The 16,814-nt window shown below is 52.5% G+C and overlaps 1 protein-coding gene across 1 annotated transcript; it reads left to right on the top strand.

Moving 5' to 3' along the window:
• The first annotated feature begins 8,272 nt into the window (after positions 1 to 8,272).
• LOC136298508 (chromosome partition protein Smc-like) lies at positions 8,273 to 10,769 on the top strand. Its single transcript, XM_066199248.1, has 4 exons — positions 8,273 to 8,277; positions 8,724 to 8,865; positions 9,445 to 9,666; positions 10,533 to 10,769. Exons 1-4 carry the CDS (start codon positions 8,273 to 8,275, stop codon positions 10,695 to 10,697), a joined length of 534 nt encoding a protein of 177 aa, XP_066055345.1. The 3' UTR covers positions 10,698 to 10,769.
• The last annotated feature ends 6,045 nt before the right edge of the window (positions 10,770 to 16,814 follow it).

Genomic DNA, 16,814 nt, shown 5'->3' with positions numbered 1-16,814 from the left:
TTAGACAACAGTGACAGCATGGCCAATTCCATCATCTCAACTGGGAGCACCCTCTCAACTCTGACATCCACTGATGCGCAGTATCCCTTTAAATTGGTTCGGAAAGCCACAGAGAATTGTGAGCGCTTGCAGAGACGTTTTGAGCTAATGGCAGAGAAATGCCGGACGCTCAGAAGCCGCCATGAGAACATAGACTGTCTGGTAGAAGAAATAAGAAGGTGAGCATTTCCCCCTCCTCCTCCTGTCTGGGTTTTTCATGCTCTACTGTGACTCCCAAGGCCGTGTGGGAGGTGCACAGCCATGTTGGCACAGAAGACTTCTTCTGGTTGTGCTGCTTCCCTGAATTCTGTTCTTTGTGTGCCCCTGCCCAGCCACTGCTTCTCGCTGCAAGAAGGCAAAATCCTGCCTTCCTTTCCCTTTGCCTCTGGAGGATTTCCTGGGAGGGAAAGAGCAAGGTCTTCCTTAGCCCACTGCCCCCTGCTCCATGCTGGAGTGCTGAAAATGGGATTGGGAACTCTTCGGGCCTCTTGGTTCTTCTGACTGTGCCTTGCCTCTGCAGTGACTGTGAAAACTTTGAGAAGTCCAAGGAAATGCTGCATCAATGCACTAGGATCCCGGAGCCAGGAGCCTTTTTTCTGCGTCAGAAGAACACCAAGCAGCAGAAGGAAGCGTCAGCCCAGGCAGAACAGGCAGAGCAGCAGGACAGGATGGAGGTTGGTTTTGGAAATGAGACTGGTTTTCCGTTGAAAACTTGTCTTGGCCCTTCTTGTACAGTGGAGGACTTGGCTGCACTCGAGGGACAAGACCCATCATTGCAGAGCCAGTGGGAAGTCAAGAGGCAGACATTGGAGTAATTGCAGCTTCAGAGGAATCTGCTGGGGCAAAAGAAGGATGATGTTACCGTGGCTCTGGACACCTTATTCCAAGGCAGCACCCGTGGGACTGGGAGTTGTGACAAGCACTTCAGCCCAGATACTGTTTCTGGCAGTAGAAGACAGGGACACTGCGGTGCACACCTGGCTGAAGGCAGCATATGCATTTATTAGCCAGGGATAGGCATGTTCATGAGCAAAGTGTTGCCTGCTCCTGCAGAATTTGTTGCTTTGGGCAGTCACAGAGCCTCTAAAACAGGGAACAGAGCTGGGGAAGGGTCTGGAGCACAGGTGTGATGAGGAGCAGCTGAGGGAGCTGGAGGGGCTCAGCCTGGAGGAAAGGAGGCTCCGGGGGCACCTTCTTGCTCTTTACAACTCCCTGTGACAGGAAGGTGCAGCCAGGTGAGGGTCGGGCTCTGCTCCCAGGGAACAAGGGACAGGACAAGAGGAAATGGCCCCAGGCTGTACCAGGGGAGGTTTGCGTTGGGTGTTACAGGAGAGCTGCGAGAGAAGGGCTTGTTTCCGACGGTCTGTCACACAGTCTCAGTTCTGGGGTATGTGGTAGATTTGGCAAATACACAGCAGAGGTTTTGCTCTGCTGAATCTCAGCTGCTGCCCTGGACAGCTGGGCTAGTCTTCTGGGCTGTTGGCCAGGGAACCATCAGCATGCATTCCTGCTGGCCTTCTACTGCTGGCCTTGGTTTTGGAGGTGCTTTTTCAGTTGCCCTTGGTGGGCCACTTCGAGATTGAAACACCTTGTCCATATCCATTGTGAATCTGGTGCTCTCAGGACTGGGAGCAATGGAAAGTTGTCCTTTCCCTTTCCCCACAGCCTCTGCTGTGGCTGACAGTGACAGGCTGTGGCTGTAGCCTCTGATTGCTCTGTTCTGCTTGACTGCAGGTGGGAGAGTTGACATCCCAGCTGGCAGCCTCCCGAGAGCCCCAAGAAAGAATTGTCCAGAGAGCCCAGCAAGTTGTGAGGGAGGCCCAGGAAGAGTCAAGGCAGAAGCTGTTGGAGGATGAGCGAGTCCAGAAGATGCTGGAGGAAGTAGAAGATCAGAAAAATGAGCTGCAAGTGCACCTGCAGAACTTGGAGAGGGAAAGGAGTCATTGGGCAGAAGTGGCATGGCAAAATTCAGAATCGCATGCTTCTGTGAATGCCCTAGAGAGTGAAAAAGCCAGGTAATTGAATTGTCCGTGCAGACAGGTGTCATTGTCTTTACCTTCATTGTCTTTCCCTTTAAACCTCCAGTTAGAGTTTTTCTGCAAAGCAAGGCTTTGGGGGTAGCTCCTTCCCTCCAGGGAATGTTGTGTTGTGTACGTTAGGTGGGTGTGTTAACACTGCCCAAGCTGCAGTGCAAGGAGCTGGATACATCCATCAGCTGCACCTTGGCTTCTGTAACTTGAAGCCCTTGGGATCTGGATCAGCCTGGCGTCTGATGCCTTTGCTGGGCAGAACCATCTTAAGGCCCTGACTGCAGACCTAGGCCAGACTGCCCTCGGAGGCACCCAAGAAACCAGAATGTCTCCATTGCATTGTTCCTCATAAAATGCCCCCAGTGCCCAGAGGGGTCAAGCAGGGTCCCTGACACCCTCCACAGTCACAGGCGGTAGTGACTGTGCAGAGAATGCAAGAAACAAGACCAGGGTTAGGGGGGCTCCTCCAGCTGATCAAGTCCTGCCAGTCTTCAGTGCCACCGGATTCTTCTTCCAAGAAGACGACGACAAAGCAAAGGCAGGGCACTCTTGCTTGCCTGGAGGTTTCTGCATCTGCCATCAGGCTGTGCTTCAAGCCTCCGTTGCCACTTCTGCCTTTGGCCTTTGTTCCTGCAGCTGACAGTAGGATGGGTGCTGGTAAATCTTAGGGAACTTGCCAGAGATCACCTGGCTGTAGGGTGCTGCTCCTCCTGCCTGGACATACAAGATGGGGGAAGGAAATGTCTCTTCCATTTTGGCCCAACCTCTCCCCCTTGGAGCATGGTTCGTTAGAAGCAAATTCTTCCTCTCCCCTAATGTCTTCATTGCAAGACTTTGTTAGGTTTGTACTCACATTCCCATCTCAAAAAGAAGTTTGGGCATGTAGGCAGGAACTCCCTGTTCTTTCAGGAACAAAAGCAGAGTGGGCACATGCTGGGCTGGGTCTGCCGGGGCAACAAACAGCCAAGTTGTTTAGAGAAACCTCATCAGACAGAGCATTTCTCCCTGAGGTGATGGAAGTACTAAGGATTCATGGAATGTGATATCATGGAGTAAGGAGTTGCATGCTTCCCTTCTAGGCTGATTCTGTCTCTGGAGGAAAAGAACCTGTGCCTCAGATCGCTGGAAGAAAAGAACCTGGCACTGAACACTCAGGTGACTCAGCTTCGTTCTGCTCTTCAGGAGACCCAGCAGCTCTGTTCTGAATATAGAAGACAAGTGGACGAGCTCAATGCCCAGGTAAGCAGTGCACTGGCATCCTCTTCTCCAGGGACACACACCACCACCTTTGGCTGGGAGGCCCCAAGCTCTTTTCCCTCCCAGCAGCATCCACTGCTGCCGTGCTCTGCCTTGTGCTGCTGCTGAACCCTGAGGCCAAGTCTGCATGTGGTGCCTTGTGCTGCCACTGTTTTCACCCATTCTCTGCCGGCTCCCAGCAGGAAATGTGGGAGGAGGGGCTGCAGCGGACTCCTTTGGAGCTTCTCTGTCCCTCTGTTAGCAGTGTTGTCCCAGGCAGAGTTGGTGCCTGTGCCAGGCCCTGAGCAATGTGGGGACACAGACGTGGCTGTGGCAGGCTGGGGAGGGCACTTCCAGCACAGCCAGTTCAGCCGGTGTTCAGAGCTGCAGCCTCAAGGATGGCCCTTGCCTCCCTCTCCCTGTTTTCTCCACATTTGTCTCCATTACAATCCTTGCTTCTGGGCTTTCTATTTCCGGCGTGTTTTTTGCTTGACGTCATTTCTCCATTCTTGCTCTCCCTACTGCCCACTCTGAGCCTCAGAAGCAGCCCTGTCCCTGAGGCTCTGTGCATCCATCTTCCAAATCCACACCCTGCAGGACGCAGTGAAGGAGAAGGCAGCTCGAGAGAAGCAGCTGCTGGAAACTGAGGTGTCTGAGCTTCGTGTGCGGCTCCAGAGCTCTGAGAAAAAAGCAGAGGCCATGGTCATACAGTGTAAGGCCCTGAAGATGAAGCTGCGGAATACAAAGGCTCAGAGAGACCAACTAAATGCCAAGAATCAGAAGCTGCTGAAACAGCTGGAGGAAAGTGAGCAAGGTACAGCTTTTCCTCTTCCACCCATTGCCCCATCCTGTCTTGCCAGCGAGGATGTCTGATGCCACACAGAATAAAAGTGCCCAGGGATGGCAGAGGGGGAAAACGATCAGCAGGAGATTTATCCATCCTAGTGCCAGTGGAAGCTTTTTCTCAAGAAAGATGCCATGGCTGGCAGTGCCATCTGGCTGTGCTGTGGCTGATCCCGTGCACAGCTGGTGCCTTTCAGGTGCCCTGTCTGTGCTAAGGAGCTGTAGCTGGCTGCCTCAGCTCCGTTCCCCCAAACTCCAGGCCCTGCCAGAGCCTCCAGGCTATTGGCCTGTCTGGAGCACGGCTGCACAGGCATTCCTGCTCCTTTGTCTCTCTTGGATTGCTCACTCTGCACAAGTCCAGGAGCAAAGACACTTCCCTACTCTTCTGAACCTTGCCCCTTCCATTCCTGCTTTTCTCTCTGCCTGGAAGCTTCCTTCATTTCTGTCAGTTTTGGCGCCCTTGTGGGCTTAGGGCCTGGCAAAGACAGGCAGGCAGAGAAGACAGTGCTGTTGGCTCTGCAGGATGCACATCAGTTTGCTTTTGCTTTGCTTTCCCCCTTCTTGTCCTTCCCCTTCCCTCCTGCAGCAATGTGGAGAGCAGAACACCAGAATACCTCTTTTCAAGGTGTCCTGAAGCAAGAGGCTGTGGCTCTTCGTCAGAAGGTGACATCTCTGCAAAGGCAGTTGGAGAGCCTGGAGAAGGAAAGGAAGGATGTGCAGGTGAGATTGGCAGATGCTACAAAGGGCCGTTTCCTGGCTATGATTGGACCTTGCGTTACTAGTTCTAAGGAGCTCCTTTTTCCAGTTTAACATTTCTAATTTCATTCTTCTGAAAAAGGAGGAAAAGATATTGTAGTCATGCCAAAGCCAGGTGGTGCTGAGGCTGCTGGTTTTCCTCCAGGTGCGAATTCAGTGCCCTAGAAGTTTTAGTTCTCAATGTCCACACTGTCTCTAGTGACATTGCATAGTTTGGGCAATTTTTAGTGTCCAAACCCAGGCTGAGATTTCTAAATATCTGGACCTTGGAGGAGTGGTGAGAAGAGCAAGTTTGCTGTTAATAGAAATGTGTTCAGCCTTGGCCATCTGAGAGCAGCCAGTGGGGAGAGAAGAGGGGAAAGCCAAATGCTGATCCAGATAAGGACGTGTGCCTGTGCCCTAGTTCCTTCAGCCCTCGGTCCGGCCCTGGCTAGCTGTGGATCTCAGGGGGGAATCTGGGCTAGGGCGATGATCAAAGACAAAAGGCGCTCTTATTCCTCGTGGGGACAGTCCCACAAGTTTAATGTAGAACTCACACCTTAATGTCTAGGAGGAAAGAGAGGGTGAGATCCCCCGTGTGGGGAGTTTGAAGCCCTAGGGGAGAGGGGGAGGGGAGGGGAGTCTGTTGACCAGTGGGGGCTGACTCAGGGGGAGGGGAGAGATAGAGGGTATCAGGTGAAGAGGGCGCAAAGGTGCACGGGAAGGTGTGACCAGGAACACCCAGTGCAAAACGAACTAACTACTTAGTGCAATACAACGTGCCTGCAAGGGCAGGACTCGTCCTGAGTGGCAGCAGAGAATGACAGACTGGTCTGGCCACGGCTGCTCCAAGAGGGCAGTGGTGCCATGGGGATGGTGCCATGGAAACTCTACACAGGAGAGGTGAGAATCCAGTCCTGTTGGGCCCAGCTCCAGGGAATGAAATGCTGGGGGTGTTTGCTCTTCCCTTCCTCCCTGATGGAGAGCACAGCCTCGTGGCACTGCCTAAATCCTGCTTGGCGTGGACTTGAAATCCTGGCTGCAGTTCTGGCAGCTCCTCCCCAAAGGAACAGGGGAGTGAAGCTGCAAGAGGTCGGGGAAGGGCAGAAAGGAAGCTGGGAGGGGCTGAGTGAGCTGGGAAAGATGCAGCATCAAGGGGGGCCCAGCAAAGGTCTGCGGCATCCCGAGAGGCAGAGAGAGAGGGGCAGCTCGTGCCTGCCCCTGCGGCAGGAGTCCATTTGTGGTATGAAAAGCAAACTGAGAGAGGGAATGAGGGACCCTTTTTCTCCCTGTTTTGGCAGCATGAACGGCAATTGTACGAGCAGAAGGTGAGAGATCTGGAAAAGAAGAATGAAATGCGTGCACCCCACATGCAAAGTTGGAATGATATAACCCAGCAACCAGAAATGGAGAGGGAAGGCATGCAGGAGGACTTGGAGCATGGGGCTGCTGCCACCTTGAATCTGACAGGAAAAGAACTCAAAGGGAGACAGGACGCTCAAGTCCTGAGTGCTGCACCGCACAAGAGTGAAATTGCCAATAGGACTTGGAAGAAAGATTTGGCAATCCCAAAGGGAAGGGCTCCTGACACTGGCATGGGCCAGTCTCATCTCCAGGTAGGCCCTGGCATTGACCTTTAGTCCACTACAACATCCCTGAATTATTCCAATGAGGTTTCCCATAAAGAGGTGGGACTCTATATCCCCGTCAGTCCAGGCCTGCTTGGGCAAGGCAGCCTGGGCTGCAGCAGGCAGCCTTGTCTGTGTGCCTGGCTCCAGCCAGAGACCATTGACCGCCAGACTGTTTCCTGGCATGCCCGGAATGATTGACACAGCTCTGGAGTTTGCTGTTCCAATCAGCTCCAGGCCAAAAGCTGGGCATGGGGAGCTGCTTCTTCTGTGCCCACACAAGGGGCGGGGACACATGGGAACTTGGATTTGGTGTGGAAAGGAATAGAGCAGGTGAGCAGAGTGAGGGACTAAACCCAGCAGAGTTTTGGACCAGTGCCTGAAAAGTGTCTGCACTGCTGGTGCTCAGAGTAAATTGTTTTGGCAGTAGTAGAAGATGTGGTAATTCTGAGTGACGACACGGAGTCAGGAGTAGGGATGTTTGTTGGGAAGGAGCTGTCTGGTCCCAGGAAAGCCAGCAGGGCCTGACACAGCACTTGCAAGGGAGCAGTGCCAGAGGCTTTTGGAGCTCAGGGTATCAGAGCAGCATAGGGCAGATGCTGTGAAACTTTGAGCCCAGAGCACAGGTGCTCCTTGTCCTCTGGCTGCCTGCGAGCTGGCACTGGCTGGCTCTGCACAGGGCTCCTGAGGAAGGGCTCGACCTGTACCTTGTCCCGCTTCCAGGTTTCCCAGCAGCAAGAGTCGTCAAGGAGGGCTCTGGAGCGGCTGCACCGGGAATCCTCTGGCCAAGGGCACACACTGGCCCAGGTGTGCAGAGAGAAGGAGCTGCTGTGCCAGGAGAAGGCTGCCCTTGAGGGCCAACTGGCAGCCGTGGAGCAGCACAGACATGACCTTTCCAAGCAGCTGGCAGAGACCAGGTAAAGGCAGGGAGCAGATCCTTTCCAGATGTTTTTACACTCTATGGACAGAATATGGAAGAGTCTCAAGAAAAAAACCCAAAACTATGCCACCATGTGAAGATTATTTTTCTGGCACCTAAAGCCAGCAAAGCTCTCGTGAGCCTTGGGCTCCTGTTTGTGCCGCTGAGCACACTCCTGTGGGAAGTCCAAAGCAAGCCACCCACCCTGAATTGAGTAGTAGTTAAACCATGCAGATGTTGAGTGAAACCACACGTGTCTCTTGGGTTTGGTTCCTGGTTCTGGGCATTGAATATCCCTCATTCCTTACAAAGTAGCTTGACATGATCCCGATCTCTGGAACTGAAGATTCATCTTCAGCATTCCAGGCTCTTACCTTTGGACATTGGGAGTAGCACGAAGCCAGAGGCTGCTGCTGAATGTCTTGAGGGCCTTCTGCTTCCAAGCACACTCTTGAGAAGTGTGGGGCAGGTCCTAGAACTGCTTAGAGAGCAGCAGGAAAAGCTCTTTGGAATTCTCAACAGCCTCTGAGGATTCTTGCTGATTGTTGATGGGCAGCCACCTGCCAAACCCGCCAAGGCCCCTTTGGATGGTCCCTCGCACTCTGTAAAGGTGGACAAGTCACTTGGGCTACTGCCTGCTTAGCCAGCAACACTAAAACAAAGCTGGCAAGTCTACTCCTTGACTTTGCAAGAGTTTAAACTGCAGTCTCTTCATTCAGGTAGTTGTTGTTCAGAGAAAAATCCGTGTGTTCTGATTTTTTACAAGTGCTGCCATGGCCATGAGATTTTACTGTATCATGCAAAGTAGTTTGCAAGTCTCTTAAAGACAGGGTGTCTGGAAGATGATGTACCTTCATGTCCATTATCAAGAGCATTACAGCGTCAGGAGTCAGCCAGGACAAGAATCTGTTCTGTCCCCCAGCAGAGCAGCTTAGAAGTGCTGAGGAGAGAAGGGCTGTGAGCAGGGGCTGGGCTTTCGCTCGCCAGCCCGGCCTGTTTGGGCGCAGCTACCCAGTGTCATAGGTCAGGAACAGCAACTGAAGGCTTGGCTCTTGAAGTCAAGCTGGGCTGGGCTGTCTGTGCTGTGCCAGGCCATAAGGAAGGCCTGGGCACTCCCTCAGAGGGCCCTGCTTTGCCATTGAAATGGCACAAAGGTGCCTTCTCTGGACGACTTTCCATGCCTCCCATTTTTCATACTCAGGTGTGGGGATCTTGAGCCATGTTGTCCTGGAATACCTGACTGTGGGAGTCAGGAGCAAGCAACTCATGTCTCTCCATATTTGCAACTTGTAGATCACAGAACCCGTGCCTCAGATCGCTGGAAGAAAAGAACCTGGCACTGAACACTCAGGTGACTCAGCTTCGTTCTGCTCTTCAGGAGACCCTGCAGCTCTGTTCTGAATATAGAAGAGAAGTGGACGAGCTCCACGCCCTGGTAAGCAGTGCACTGGCATCCTCTTCTCCAGGGACACGCACCACCACCTTTGGCTGGGAGGCCCCAAGCTCTTTTCCCTCCCAGCAGCATCCACTGCTGCCGTGCTCTGCCTTGTGCTGCTGCTGAACCCTGAGGCCAAGTCTGCATGTGGTGCCTTGTGCTGCCACTGTTTTCACCCATTCTCTGCCGGCTCCCAGCAGGAAATGTGGGAGGAGGGGCTGCAGCGGACTCCTTTGGAGCTTCTCTGTCCCTCTGTTAGCAGTGTTGTCCCAGGCAGAGTTGGTGCCTGTGCCAGGCCCTGAGCAATGTGGGGACACAGACGTGGCTGTGGCAGGCTGGGGAGGGCACTTCCAGCACAGCCAGTTCAGCCGGTGTTCAGAGCTGCAGCCTCAAGGATGGCCCTTGCCTCCCTCTCCCTGTTTTCTCCACATTTGTCTCCATTACAATCCTTGCTTCTGGGCTTTCTATTTCCGGCGTGTTTTTTGCTTGACGTCATTTCTCCATTCTTGCTCTCCCTACTGCCCACTCTGAGCCTCAGAAGCAGCCCTGTCCCTGAGGCTCTGTGCATCCATCTTCCAGATCCACATACTGCAGGACACAGTGCAGCAGATGGAGGCTACCCAGGCAGCTCGAGAGAAGCAGCTGCTGCAGCAGCTGGAGGAGTCCCGAGCAAGAGAACGGCGCTTGAAGGACTCTGTGCAAGTGCTGCGGGCTGCAGTGTCCCAGCTGCGTGTGAGTCTCCAGAAGGTCAAGACAAAGAAGCCTGAATCAACTACTGAGCCCAGGAGAACTGGCGAGCAGGTAAAGTGCGCTGCCTGTGCAGAGCCTCGGGGCTGCTCTGGAACACAACATGTTAGCCCAGGCAGTGCTTTGGAGATCTCTGCTTGTTTCCTTGCCTCTCCCTGTGCCTGCTGTGGGCACACCCTTCTGTTTGTTCTCTCTCTTGTGGCAGCCCATGGCTTTAACAAAGGCACCTTCACTCTGCTGCCTCTCTGGCCCCGTGTCCCCAGACACTCACTGACCTCTCTTGCACAGCCCCCAGAGAGAGCTTTTTGCCCCCAGTGTTGTCTGGTGCAATTCAGAGTCTCAGAGCAGAGATCTCCATGCCTTGATGGCCACAGATCCTTTTGCTCCACGCTTGCTGACAGGTTTCTGTGACCCTTTCTCCCATCCAACATGCTGGTGGAACCTGAAGGGAGAAGAATCAGAACTTTTAGGAGAGTGTTCCCCCAAGACACTTTATGTTGCCTGTCTCCCAGTCTGACCGGCAGACTATATCGGCGTCTCAGGAAGAGTCCTTCAGTAGCTCAGAGGAGCAGTAGCCCTTGTGCTGAGGCACAGCCTGTGGAGAAAGGGGTCAGTGGCCCAAGTCTGTGCTTTGGAAATCAGAGCTGGGTTCCTAAATGCTGTCGGAACTCTCTCTAATAGACCTGTGGTGGCTGAGGGATGTACGTGGGAAGGGTTTGCCAGCCATGAAGTGGACCTGTTGATCCTCTGAGCTCTGTTGAGGGGCAGTCTGGGAGCCTGTTCCTTTCCCCTTCCCCAAGGGCAGAGTGTTGGTGAGGGCTGGACTTGGAGGCTGTGTCTGCCCCGACAGCCGGTTCCGTGGGGCTGCGGATGCTCCTGCCAGCGTGGGCTTGTCTGAGCCGGGCCTTTGCCTCTTCCAGGTGTCCCTGCTGCAGTCACAGCTGGCCCGGGACCAGCAGGACCACCTGGAGAGCTGTGCAGGGAGCAGGCAGGACGCTCCTGTTGAGTCACAAGGTGCAGAAAGGACCTCCTTGCTTCCTCGACTTCTCAGAGAAGAGCCCGGACGCCGCTGGATGCAGCCATAGACTTAGTCAGTAGTTTGTGTTTAAAGGATAGTATAGGTGTAATTGAACCTTTATATAACTGTGTTCCATGGCACGAAGGTTGTATTTGAAGGCAAATAAAGAGTTTATTATGGTCATGATTAAATGAAAAGATCTTTCTCAGAATTACTTACTACCCAGTACAGAGAACTATAGCTTCCAGTATAGTGAGTTCTATTTGAAGCAACATTGAAGCAATTCCCTTCAAGCCAGCAAAACCAGTTCTTAAGTAAAGACTGATCACCCAAACCAATGACCATGGGCAAATCTCAGGTTTGGTTTTCTTTTCCCGAGATTCAGGTGGTGGTTCGAGTGGGCCCTTTTTGCCCTCTGAAGGCCCCGAGCCAGACGCGAGAAAAAAGCGGAGTCTTCAAGGTCTTTTTCTCTTTGGTTTCTCGCGTTGTTTATTAGTTTCTTATCTTACAATTTTCTCTGTGCCCGGCTGAGATGTTCACAGCTGCTCGGACACAGGACGACTCCCCCCGCCATGGGAGGTCGCTGCCTTTTATACAGATAACTACCTGTCTATTATTTGCAATTATGTGCCAATGCCTATTACCTACACTAAAGGGGTCAACTCTACTCTGACCCAATCTGCTTAAACTACTTTGTGCCACCGTCACCAGGAGATGGACGCCAAGGGAAAAAGAAGGAAGAACTCAGGGCAACACCCTAAATCCTCCATCTTGTTCTCCATGCACCTACATACTAAGAATCCTAAAACTACAAAATTTTCCACCCTGCGACACACTACACTACTGTCAGTTACATCTTTGTGACTTGTAATTCTTCTCTCAGTGTTAGAAGCTTTTTTGCATGGACTGAAGTCAAAGACAGTGTCTCTCTGGGCTCTGTGCCAGGGTCTCCAACCCCCCTGTACAGATTCCAGACCCCCCTGTACAGATCTCTAACCCTCTTGCTAGGGTCCCAGACCTCTCTGCCGAGGTCTGTGGCCTCCCAGGGTGCCCAAAGGAATGCCCTGGACTCCAACAGGCAAACACTTCTCTCTGCCTCAAGGAGTGACCTTAGGGGCATCCTCCCTCCAGGGAGGAATGTGCAGAAGGGAAACATGTGACATGAACCACTTTGGTGAGGGCAGGAGAAACCTGCCATGTGTGGAGCTTTTCCATTTGTCCTTAGGAAACTGCAACCCGTTTTTTCTCAGAGTCACAGAACCTCAGGCTGGGTGAGGCACCTCTGGAGGTCACCTTGCCCAGCCCCTGCTCCATCAGAGCCACCCAGGGGCAGCTGCCCAGGATGTGTCCAGGGGGCTTTTGAGTCCCTCCAGGGATGGACACTCCACCATTTCCCTGGGCACCTGCACCAGTGCTCAGCCGCCCTCCCAGTGCAGAAGTGTCTCCTGAGCTCGGAGGGCCCCTCCTGTGTGTCACCTTGTGCCTCTGGCCCCTGGGGCTGTCCCTGGCCCTGTCCCCTCTGCAGCCTCCCCCCAGGTATTTATCCCCAGGGGTGAGATGCCCTGAGCCTGCTCTGCTCTAGGCTGGGCAGTCCCAGCTCTCTCAGCCTCTCCTCATGGCAGAGATGCTCCAGTCCCCCCATCACCTTCATGGCCCTGTGCTGGCCTCTGTCCAGTCTGTCCCTGTCTCCTCTACTGGGCAGCCCAGCTCTGGGCCCAGCACCCCAGGGCTGGCCTCACTGGTGGGGGGCAGAGGGGAAGGATCCCCTCCCTTCACCAGCCGAGTCACAGCTCCCAGTGCAGCCCAGGGCTCTGTTCTGCGTTGCTGCAGGAGCACACTGCTGGCCCATGGGCATCCTGGTGCCCAGCAGGACCCTGCCTAACCTCAGTTTTCCACCCCAGAAGATACGGGTGCCTGTGGTTGTTCCTTCCCAAGGACAGCACTCAGCACTTGGCGTTGAACTGTCACCCTCGAACTGTCGTCCCTGTGGATGGCAGCACGTCTCTCTGGCACATCAGCCACTCCTCCCGGTTTTGTGGGAGCGCACACTCTGCCCCATCCCCCGCTTTGCTAACAAAGGTGTCAGAAAGGACTGGAGTCAGCACCGTCCTCCAGGGTACACTGCTCGTGCCACTGACCACCAGGGATCCAAGAAGGTAGATTTTTCTGCAAGGCATCTTTGCTTGTATGTAAATCTTGAGAAAGAATTGGCAGGATTTACATCAGGGATTTCTGCTCCATATCTTATGTGGGAAAAATGTAATGATCCATGCTCCCTCTCACTGGTGGTGGGTAAAGTGGTCCTGTTGTTGGTGACAGCGGATGCCAGCTGCATAGGAACTGTGCCAGACAGGTGTGACATACTGTGGGAAGGAGGACTCTGAGGAAGATAAAATCCGGGGCGTAGAGATCACTCAAAGGCTATTCCACAAACCATGGAAGCCCCTGTTTTGTGGAGGTCAGGAACAATTCCTAGGCAAGGGCTGAAACTGTGCTTCTGTGAGTTCTTTTCCCTCCTAGGTCAATTCTTCCATTAATGACAGCAGATTGTCCTGGTTTAAAAGACAGATGTCTGCCAAGAAAGCTGGGAATCTTCCTGAAATGGAAAGATAGCCCCCTCCCTCTAATTTATTATAACTTGAAATTGCAGGGCTTCCAGGCAAAGATCTGGGAAAAGGAATAACAGTTCTTTACTGGAATACATGTATACACATGTGTAACAAGAGAGAATGAACAACAACAGCCCCCCAAAGCAGGAACAGACTTTTCCCACCCATTAAGCAGTTCTCACTTTGCTGTAGTTATGCCCCACCTGGGCAGAGGGCACCGTTGGCTCAGGCAGCTTCAGGGGGCCACTGATGCGAGCTCTGAGCCATCCCAGGGGTTAAGGGCAGCCTCAGGGAGAGAGAGAAGGTGGGGGCCTGGTTTTCCCAGGTTCTCTCACCTGTCTGTTGCAGCATCCTGGCGATGGCAGCTCTGGTGAGGTTCCAGGCAAACAGCAGCTGGGGCTCCCTCTCTCCAGAGAGGGAGAGAATAGGTGGGGTGGTCTGGTTTCCCCCGAAGCACCCATGCAGATGGTGAGGGTCTTCCTTGCGATGGCAAGTGTCGAAAAGTCCCTGTCAACCAACAGCTGCTGCAAGCAACCGGCTCGCCTGTGGGTGGCAAGGAGAATTCTGAAGCAGTGCTGGGTCCAGCACCAAAACCTGCCCAAACTGCCCTGCTCCCAGCATAGCCGGCTGGTTCTTCCTCAGCAAGGCAGCGCCCGATCCCGCCCGCCCTGCCTGGAGCCTTCCAGTGGAGTGGGAGGGTCACTGGCCAGTTCTTTTGTATTTCAGTTGCCCCTCATTCATTCCCCAGGGCCATCAACTGCCCTCTCCTTGCCACATCTCCCTTCTCAGGTCACATATGGGAGAAAATTCACCAAACACACCCCCCCCGCCTCCAAACCCACAACATTTTCCATCCTGAATTTTTTCCCATGCCAACATGTTACATCAAACTTTGACTTTTAAACTATACACATATGTTGCAGACAGGTAAAAGATGTTATAAAAGAAAAGTCTTATGAAATATGGATTAGGCCCCGCTACTTTAGCTAAGTGCAGATAACTCACAAGTTCTCATACAAAACAATCTTGAGCATGAAAAGTTCATTAGCGCAACAATCTATTCTTGGGGAGAAAAATAAGGGCATCTGCATAAACATTAGATCTGCTCCATGAAAACGCACAAAGGAAAAATGTAAACAACCTGAACCTTAGCAGACGCAAATCACCCTCTGACCAAGAAATGAAGTAGCAAGAAAACTACCAACCAGTGGCTTGTAGTTTTGTAGGGTTGTTGCACCCAAGGTCTGTGAAAACTGTATAAATTAAGTGCATAAAGACTTGGCTTTTCCTGCATAAAGAAAATGGAGTCTCAGCTGACTTATTTCAACATACATCCATGTATTATCCTAATTATATACATCCATACATACATGCAGATATGGATACAGGCACAATATCTCAGGCAATTCACCCAAAACCAAGATCCCCCTGAGATATACATCGTGTCTCTCCATCTTTCCGCATCACCCACCAAGTGCAACCTGGTCCCTGAACAAAGACAACCCCAGCAATGGGTTTGTCTTTCCTCAAGGCAGAATTAACCCAAACAGTCTTTCCTAGCATACCTCTCATAGGCACCACCAGAACCTTGTCTCCACCTGCCGTACACGGGGGTTGGGATCGGGAATGGCCAGCTTGGTTGCTGGAACCTCCGGTGTTAAGTAACCGTGTAGCCTTTGCTAAATGCACGTCCCACTCCTTGAAGGTCCCACCCCCCCATTGCCTTCAAGGTTCTTTTTAAGAGTTCATTGCACTGCTCAACTTTCCTGGCAGATGGTGCATGGTAGGGGATACGGTCTACCCACTCAATGCCGTGTTCTCTAGCCCAGGTGTTTATAAGGCTATTCCTGAAATGAGTCCCATTGCTGGACTCAGTTCTCTTGTGGGTACCATGCCTCCAAAGGACCTGCTTTTCAAGACCCAGGATGGTGTTCCGGGCAGTAGTGTGACCGACTAGGTCTCCAGCCATCCACTGGTGGCTTCTACCACTGTGAGCATGTAGCACTTGCCTTGGTGGGTCTGGGGCAGTGTAATGTAATCAGTCTGCCAGGCTTCCCCATACTTATGTTTGGAGCACGGCCCCCCATATCACAGGGGCTTCACTCACTTTGCTTGCTTGATCTGAGCTCACATCTCACAAGCGGGGATAACCTGGGAGATGCTGCCCATGGTTAGATCCACCCTTCGGTCTCGTGCCTACTTATAGGTGGCATCTCTGCCCTGATGGCCTGAGGCATCAGGGCCCATCAAGCAAGGAACAATTGTCCCGTGTGTTGCCAATCCAAATCTATCTGTAACACCTCGATTTTTGCAGCCTGATCCACCTGCTCGTTGCTTCAGTGTTCCTCATTAGCCCAACTCTTGGGGACATGGGCATCTACCTGCAGACTTTCACAGGTAGCTTCTCTACCCAAATGGCAATGTCTTGCCATTCGTCAGTGTCGTGGTTTGAAAGCAAAATAAATGAGAGGCTCCAAGTCAGAGATACATTTTAATAGGAAGAAAGGAAAGAAAGTAAAATAAAATAGATGCAATAATACAGAAGACCACTGACAGAGTCAGAATACAACTTGAGCAGGGTGATGGAAGCAGTCCAGGTGAGGTGGTCTTCCTGAAGCAGTGATCCCGTAGAAAGGTCTGGTAGCTCTGGTCCTCTGGGAATCCAGTGGGTAAGGGCTGCTTGTACTGTCCCACATCCCAGATTATATCCAGGCTGGAATGCTTGGTTCCTCCCCCTGGGCGGAGCATCTCACAATGGGATGATGAGTCATGCAGGGGGTCCCTGATGGCCCATTAAACAGAGATAGCTCCTGGAGGGAGTTCTCCATGAGTCATGGGCAAGGCATTTGATGGGCCATTAAGAGAAGATAATGGCCCAGAGGGAGGGGGTCTGGAAAAACACTGCCCCACCTGGATTCAACAGTTCATGAAGATGGTGATAGAATACTCGGTGCACATCCTATACTACAACCCAGGACAATTTTATAGCCTTCCTGGCCGGGGCGGTCCCTGTCCCCTTTCCCATTGCCTGGGTACAAGGGAACTTCCACTCTCTCCGACTGCCTACTCTTCTGTCCCCTCCCCTCTCATCCTACTGCCTTTTTAGTCAGATCTTCAACCCCACCCCTCTCCCAGCTCACAGCAACACGCAACAAACCATCCAGAACATATCCAAGCCACAAAGAGCAACACACGGAACCAACAACTTTCCTTCTTTAACTTAAGAACCTTTTGGCTTCAGCAAAATACCACCTCATCCTCAAAATCCCATAAAGTCTTTATTCCTCTTCCCCAAGTTCAGGAGTTTAGCATGACCTTGGCTGAGGAGCAGTCCATGTCAATTAATAAAGCTTACTAAAAAATTTCAGTGGATTTATCTAGTGGCAATTGTGGATCATGTGTTTTACAGAGGGCACATAGTACGGGGGGACATGGATAGGTGGATCAGGAAATTCCCGGTATCATGCCAGTACCTCAGCCAAGGGAGAAAGGCAATGAGGAGAAAAGAAGGTTACTTGCTCCAGTTAATTGAGAAAGACCCCGTTGGATGCAGGCCTGATGGACATTGTCCCTTT

Source organism: Chamaea fasciata, unplaced genomic scaffold (assembly GCF_029207755.1).
Source record: "Chamaea fasciata isolate MVZ Bird 193981 ecotype frontalis unplaced genomic scaffold, bChaFas1.0.hap1 SCAF_17, whole genome shotgun sequence".
Taxonomy (NCBI): Eukaryota; Metazoa; Chordata; class Aves; order Passeriformes; family Sylviidae; genus Chamaea; species Chamaea fasciata.
Note: the sequence above shows the minus strand (reverse complement) of the source record. Positions and strands in the feature narration are given on the sequence as shown.

What these genes read in the sequence shown, in the direction of transcription:
- LOC136298508 (XM_066199248.1), top strand. An exon ending in TGGACGAGCTCCACGCCCTG is followed by an intron (nt 8,866 to 9,444) that starts GTAAGCAGTGCA and finishes TCCATCTTCCAG; the next exon opens with ATCCACATACTGCAGGACAC. An exon ending in CCAGGAGAACTGGCGAGCAG is followed by an intron (nt 9,667 to 10,532) that starts GTAAAGTGCGCT and finishes TGCCTCTTCCAG; the next exon opens with GTGTCCCTGCTGCAGTCACA.